The 8,043-nt window shown below is 39.3% G+C and overlaps 1 protein-coding gene across 1 annotated transcript; it reads right to left on the reverse strand.

Moving 5' to 3' along the window:
• Window positions 1–350: 350 nt before the first annotated feature.
• LOC104448386 (probable serine/threonine-protein kinase abkC) lies at window positions 351–5,476 on the reverse strand. Its single transcript, XM_039315520.1, has 6 exons — window positions 5,178–5,476; window positions 3,271–4,579; window positions 1,981–2,250; window positions 1,558–1,713; window positions 620–778; window positions 351–488 (listed from the first exon to the last, which is right to left on the reverse strand). The coding sequence occupies exons 1-5, from the start codon at window positions 5,183–5,185 to the stop codon at window positions 659–661; spliced, it is 1,863 nt and encodes a 620-aa protein (XP_039171454.1). The 5' UTR covers window positions 5,186–5,476; the 3' UTR covers window positions 351–488; window positions 620–658.
• Window positions 5,477–8,043: the final 2,567 nt, after the last annotated feature.

Below are 8,043 nucleotides of genomic sequence, written 5' to 3' on the forward strand. Positions count from 1 at the left end.
TAATCATCGGATGAGTTTGATAAGACGACTGTTACACCTGATGGAGAATAGTCGAGCCATACAAAAACCCTCAAACAGTCAATCATATCAGAGAAATGCGAACATTTCGTTGGAAATGAACAGTTTTTTTTAGGGAAACTAAAGTAGGCTCTCACATCACCAACATTCAATTGACCATTGACTATTTTGATGGCACTGAAATTTCATTGGGAACTTGGTAACTCATTATTGCGATGAGATGCCGGGAAACCATTTGACCATTGTTCACGCTGTAAATGAAGATTTTCAGTTCAAGGATTTGATTAGAAAGGCAGTGAAGTAATCAATTGGAGCATGTTTGGTAGATTACCTTCTCAACAGTTGCAACCTCAAAAATGCTATTACACCGATAGGCATGTGTTCTAGCAGTACAACAGGAAAAGTCCCGATGAGATAGAAAAGAAATGCGAAGTGCGCTCATTCAATGAAAAAATAAGTATCAGCCTTTCCTGTAAATATATGAAAAAGGCCTATTAAAAATAGAAAATCCTGCAAAGAAAAGAAGAATAATAGGAGAAAATAGAAAAAAAGAAAGAAAACAAGGAACGCCTTTAAGGATAATATTGAACCGGCCATTCACTTTTATTCACTGAAGAATGTATGAGGAGATTGCGACCTTCTATGGAGCCATGAGACCTTCAATGGTGTAAAAGAGAGACTCTGCCCAATCGACTTTAAATAACAATGTTTGCAAAGTGTTCATAACATCATATTCTGGATCCAATTTGCGCTGCCATCCCTGGAGGAGGAAAAAAAGAAGACCCTTCTGAGGCATAGAGGCATATATCTTATAAGATTATGCAAAATATCTCGGCAAGCAAGCATGTCACTGACCAAGAATATACTCATGACATTTTCATATTTGTTCCGTGATCATGCTATCAGCTAAAGAAATAGCTGGCAGTGTCACAACGGTGAAGGAAAGCAATTGCCGCTTTTAGGATTTTGTCAGAAATATCAAGAATATGAAGAATCTCATATACATCTCCCGTACAAGCACCCAAAGGGCTCTTATGAAACCTTGAACAACTGTTATGAGAACTTTTGATAGTCTTTTAGCAAAAAGCCTTTGATGATGCAACCTATCACCTCTCCAAAATATTTCACACTTGAGATGAATTTCTTTTGGCACTATAATATTAAATATTCATACTCAGTGAAAACCATATCTCCATGGGAAATAAACAAAACTGATCTGAGCACAGCCACCACATCTGCATTAATACAAATGTCACCGTTGTAAAGCTACAACTGACAAGGCCATATAATGGGAGAAGCAAACTTCTAATGTGCTCAAAGAGACTACAGAATCATTTAGCACAGACCATCATGGGAAGTTGTTTTCAAGCTTCATTGATAAGAAAGATGCACTTTTCTCTCAGAAAAGATATTAATGATTTCAAGAAAATGCCAAAGTTTACCTCCAGAACCAATGTTGTTACCATCACAGTACAAACAATGTTGTTACCATCACGGTAACAAAGATATTAATGATTTCAAGAAAATGCCAAAGTTTACCTCCAGAACCAATGTTGTTACCATCACGGTACAAACATTGCCATCAATATTGACTCTATGACGCCTGACATTTTCAAGTAGTTGATGCATGCAATCGGCTGGATGAACATCATTAGCTTCCTGGGAGCCCCAATAAGTGAAAGACTTTTCTACATCCTGATAAACCAACAACACATGTTCTCAAAGATGTCAATATGAATGAGAATGAGAATACCATCAATCAATCTGTTATTTGGATAATCCTCAACATACTAATATGTAATTGCCACATGATCATATGCTCCATAGTTTAAGCCTCAAATGATAAAACCGAAAAAGTCAATAAATTCAAGGGCCATTTGCTTTATGAGGAACCGAGCAAATTAAAATCATTAAGGAACCAAAACTTACTGGCAAGCAAAAGCTACATAATGAATATGTTACCTTTATAAAAGCTCTTGGATCAGGGCAACTTTGCTTTCTGGACAATCTGAGTGTGTATTCAGCTGCAGTCCGACCATCTCGGAGAGCTACAGCCTTAAAAAATTCTAGCAAATTTATCCGGTCTCTTTTGCATAGTTCAGCAGTCATTCCCACATCAAGGAAGATGACATGAGGCCTTGATCCAAAGGGTTGCCTCTGTGACAACTTATTACCAGTTACTCGAACTAGAATGTTCCCAGGATGCATGTCCGCATGGACAAAATTGTCAACCTGGAAAACGGTAGAAAAAATCTCAGAAACAAATTAGAGAACGTGGCAGCAGGTAATAAGTTGAGGTTTGACAGGAGCTTAAACCACAGAACGGAAAAAAAAATGTGAACCGGTAAAGAGCTTCTCTACCATAATTCAAGAGGTCTACCAATATCATATACAAGAGAAATAATAATGTATATCAAAAGTCAGAAAGACATGAGCTCAAACTTGGGAAAAGGATATCTAAGTGGCAAGGTAACACCCATTTTCACCAGACACTCATCAGCTAGTTGCCCTAAGTATTATGAGTTTGTTAGTTTTTTCACCACAAAAGCAGTTATATTAAAACAACCATGCACCCCTAACTGTCACAAACTACTCAAACCAATATAAGTGGTCTGATTTTGCCACTGGGCACACAGAGAGTATCATGCTGTTATGCTGCATGATTCAGACAATATGCAACAGTAATGTCAAATATTCAAGTCAGCAATTAGAAATTCAACTTAGTTCTCAACACGAATTATGAATCTCGTGATCCATGATGCTAGAAACATGATTGAATAGGAACAGAACAGAAAAAATTGGGTTAATTTTATATCTGGTGTGGTCCACTACACCTTATGATAACCCGCATTTGCATTACTAAACTTTGTTTGTTGTTACCTCATGCACTGAATTTCAATTATAATTGTACTTTGGCTATCAGTAGATCAATTTTCTATTAGAAATCCAACAAGGCTGCCTAAATGTACCATCTAAGATTACAGATTACATGTCCCTAAGCAATCATGTAGAATTTCAGCAGAAGCACCAAAGTGGCATCCATTACAAGTAAATCAAAGTTTAGTGCATTTGACAACAGCGGTTAAAGCTCAGTTCCCTAGATGAAAATAATCTGAAAGTTCAATGGTCATGTGTCAAATTTATCTAGAAAAACCACACTAGTCAAAAGGTCATAACACACATGAGTAATAAGATCATATCCAAGTCAAGGAATCTGCTCTGAATAGAGATGACACATGTACGGAAATTTACCAAGAGCATCTTTAGAAGAGCATGTGTTCCTATATGAGCAAGGGCAGTTTTAATTGCTTCATGCCCTTTAAGTTCCTCAACATAGTGAAGAACACTTTCACCTGGTTCAAAAGTTTCCACCAGAACAGCAGGGTGCACAAGGGGATAAAGAGGCTTGGGGAACGAGACATCCTTCCATTTGCGGAAGTTGTAGATAAACCGGCTCAAATGAGCTGCTTCCCTGGCAAGATCGACTTGGGACATCATGAAAGCAGCAAATTGCTGTAGGCTCTCATCCAATCTCATCCATTTCAAAGCAGGAATGAACTTTGACACTTTAGCGACAAAATTAATTATCGCAAAGTCCCTTCTTATTGCCTCACCAACACCAGGATGCCGAACCTTCACAGCCACCGCCATTGGCTTCATATGCTGGCCAGGGTATCTATACTTTAGAACTGCTTTGTGAACTTGTGCTACACTTCCAGATGCTAGAGGTTCTTCCTCAAACGACTCAAAGATCTCATACAGCTTGCGGCTGAATGCCTTTTCAATTGTTTTCTTTGTGTAGGGGAAACTGTGAGATGGTGCTTTTGTATGGAGTTCTGCCAGCTCATCGCAAAGATCTTTTGCAAAAAGATCTGGTCTTGTTGCAGCCCACTGACCCCATTTTATAAATGCAGGGCCGGCCTTCTCTAATGTAGAATGGACTAGCTGAATCCATCTTCTCCTGAACTGCACACCTAGAGTATCTACCAAGGGAGCCATGGATATGCAAGGCCAGAACAACATGGCTAGATAGATCGCTCTGACAATTATAATAACAACTTCTAGGATTGAAAAAAGAAATGAAGTCAAATAAACACGCCCATCTTGTGCATTCATATACATAGTACTCCTCGGTGGAATGCGCTCTGCTTCTGCCCATGCTCGCTCTGCCCACACAAGCTCCCCAATTATAAAGGCAATGACTCCAGGAGAAATAAGATTTGATCGTGTCAAAGCGAGGCTCACAGCACCAGCAATTTTACTGATCAAGGGTAAAGCAGGCCCATTGTTGCGATATAACAGAGAGAGCCTCTTCCAAGCAACTAGAGCATGGTTTGAAATGGTAAAGCTGCAACTTCTAGAGAATACTCCTTTTGCTTTATAGACTCTATAAGGGTAATATTCTCTCAAAGGGAGTTTATAATGACAGTTAAAGTGGTGGGAGTAAGGTTGATGACCAACCTTACAGTAGGTTGCAAGCTTAATCTGTCCTGAATAACTGGTCTTCAGGTACGGAAGCAGGGGACGAGAAACCCTCTTTATATTCTGGAAAAACAAATATCTGCATTCACGGGTCGAAAATTACGTAGTTAACTTTCTGCATTCACCAGAAAAGACCGGGTACAACTCACCAAGATCGAAACAGACACCGAAAATCCACTCCCATTTGGATATAATTCCTTTACCCTTTATTTGCTCGACAAAAAGGATGGTGTAACTAGATGTGCAAGATGAGTCACGCGATTGGATGACGAACCTCAAGAATGAATTCAGACCAGAATGTGCAGAACATAATCCAGAAACACCATTTCCCCCGAAATATTATTGCACAAAAAGTGACGCAGGCACTTAACGATGAGGACGCATATTCAAACACCGTTCATAATCGAGGAAGAACCCAAATTCAGTAGTTCCCAACAGAAAAGAAATCTTTTTGTTTATCTCCTGACGTGTATTGTTCCTTTTCCCTCGAGTTACGTTTCGAGTTCACATTACCCATTTCAGTCAGCATTCCCAATCCCGATTTCCTTTGCCTTTTCAATTCATCTCGACCGGGAACAGACCTCGTGATTTGAACCTTAGCAATGGAGCCTACCAACCGAGCTAGAGAGAGAGAGAGAGAGAGAGAGAGAGAGAGAGAGAGAGAGAGAGAGGGTCACCTTGACATGGCGACGGAGAAACCCGGGATCAATACCGTCCGAAATGAGCAGCTGCACCGCACCAATCGCCAGCATCTTTCCTCGAGGACGGCGGTGCTCCGTGCACCATCAGCGGGAGCGCCTCAGCCCTCCGCCGCAGCCATCGGCGGAGCCACGGCGGATCATCACGGCGGAGTAAACGCCGCTGGAATCGATCGATTTTCGGGAGGGGAGCGGACGTGGGCGGTGGTGGGAACTCGTCGGCTGGTGGCTGGCGGTGGTGACACGAGAATGGAATTACGAATTTGGATCGTGGGGCTCTGCGTCCGCGTCGGGGTGTAGCGATAGCAGCAGGTGACACCTGTACGCTGGTCGGGCCAATTGAAAACGAGTCGAATCGAGCTGAATTGTACTATAGGATGGATAAAAAGTCGAGCCGAATTTAGTTGAATTGTAACTTACAATTTGTAAGTATGGATTGATTCAATGGATGCGAATTTGCAAGAGTTCGAGATTGAAATTGAGAAAATTATAATTAAATATAGGAAAGAATCACAAAAATCTCAAATTTTGTCTAAAATAACAAATTTACATCAAAACTTTTTTTTTATGTAACAAAAACATTAAATTTTACTAAATCGTGATACATTTATCAAAAAAAACTTTTTTATGACAAAAAAATCTGAACTTCCGTCGTGTGACATATTTACCATAAACTATAGAGCATTTTGGTTTTTTATTTTTAAATTTTTTTTCTTTTTTTTCTTTCTCTCTTCCCTTCGCCTGCTAGCTAGCGGAGAGGAAAGTCGGGTCGGGCAAGGGTTGCCCTACCTAGCATCGGGTGAGGGCCTCCCGCACCCTCGCTAGAACCTCCCTTGCCCGAGTCCGATGAGGGCATCCCTTGCCGGGGCCCTCACCCCCGCCCAAGGGCGCCCTCGCCGACGTCGATGAGGGCGGCCCTGTGCCAACCAGGGCGAGGGCGACTCTCGCCCGACGCCGGTGAGGGCAACCCTTGGACGCCTCGACTTCCTTTCGCCATGGGGAGAGGGAAGAAGAAGAAAAAAGAAAAAAAAAAAGGAAAAAAAGAAAAAATAAGACAAAAATAATGGGACAAAAATATGTCACGGTTTGAGGTAAAGTTTGGGGTTTTCACATCACAAAAAAAGTTTAGGTAAATTTGTCATTTTGAACAAAATTTTGAGTTTTTGGTAGTCTTTTCCCTTAAATATATAATTTTTTGTTCTTTTGATCATAGTTTTTATTCAAATTTATGCGATTGATGTGACGTGTTAGAAAAATAAATTGAATTTATAAAATGTTTGGAAATAAGGAAAGGAGAAATTGAGAATCGAGTGATTGAATAAGCATGGAGAGAGAATAATTTGTTTTTATTGCGTTGAAAAGAGTGGAAAAATAGAGTTGAAGAAATTAGAGGAAATTATTTTTATTTTTCTTTGTTTGGAAACAAAATGAGAGGAAAGACAAGTGTTCTTCATAAAGCTTCAACTAAAAATAAATTAATGATGAGATTTGGAAAGCTATGAAAGCGTTTTGGCAATTGAGTAATTATAATGGATGAGTTCTCCCGAAGTTGAAGAAATTACTTGGTTAGTCCGAGGGCTAAAAAAAAAAAAAAAAAAAACTCATTTTTTCCGCTGTTGTTCAATATAATCGCACTCTAAATATTGCAATGACAATAGTAATGATTCTTGAATGAATAGAATACCTAAAGGATCTATTCACAAAACACAACAATCTTTTAAAGCCGCATTCGCAAGTTGAGAAACTCTCATACCATTCGCATCGTGCACTCCAATGAGACTATATATGGCTGGCTTGAATGTCAATACAGTCAAGTTGGGTAATCGATTGGGAAGAAGAGGCTATGATATATGGAATTTGTTCGATGTAAAAAATCTCTGAGCTAAGCTGTCATGTAGTGTGTTAACGATATTAGACAACTCTCCCTCTAATACAAGAAGCAAGCCAGGACATTTGTGATGGTAGAATGATCACAATTGCCATTAACAAAAGCATGTACATAATCCAAATTCAAGCCGACTAGCTAAGTATCATTGTGCAATATCAAATTTCAAAAAATTATTATATGTTTTGGATTCACTATGTGTTTTCTTTAATTTCGGAAAAAAACTTATATTCGTGTAATTATTATTCTTTCGCAATTTATTACTCAATTTTTTTTTTTTTGCATTTTAATTGCCTAATTCTTAAAATGCAATTAACAAAAAAGGGCCCAGAACATGGGCCGGCAGGGCCCAGTGGCCAGTCCTACGTGTAACACAGTTTTGGCATCAGCGACGTTTGTTTTTGGGTAATGAACCATAGTGGGCCTTAAGCCATTCGGCCCATGGATCCAGCAAGAATTTGGACCGGTGCAAGATAGAAGTTGAATTTTTAGAAAATGCTCCTCCAACATGCACTAATTATCCTGTCATTGAAGTGTTAATCCCTCTCTATAAAGCCACAGACAGTTCATTATAAAACATATAAGACGCTTGACATGCAAGTGATAAGGACAGTAGACTATATGCTTATCGACAATCTCATCTTAGCACATGATTTTTCTTTGAAACATTGGGAAAATTTTCCTCACATGTTATAATGAAACTGTAAAAAGTTCCGATAGCTATATGAAACGATGTTACACACACTAACAACTGTCCGAACATTAACTAGAAGCTTAAGAAGAAGTATTTGTAATTTTTGACTCGGTAATGAGAGCTTATGAAGTTGTGATCCAAGTGGGATGGCATTACGTTGATTTCGGGGTCTTACGGGGAGATCAAAATAGTGGTATTCATGGACAATTTCGATCAAGTGGCTTGGGTAAAATAAGCGTGTCAGGTGTTCAATGAAATAACTCGAT

This window comes from Eucalyptus grandis, chromosome 6 (assembly GCF_016545825.1).
Source record: "Eucalyptus grandis isolate ANBG69807.140 chromosome 6, ASM1654582v1, whole genome shotgun sequence".
In the NCBI taxonomy this organism is placed as follows: Eukaryota; Viridiplantae; Streptophyta; class Magnoliopsida; order Myrtales; family Myrtaceae; genus Eucalyptus; species Eucalyptus grandis.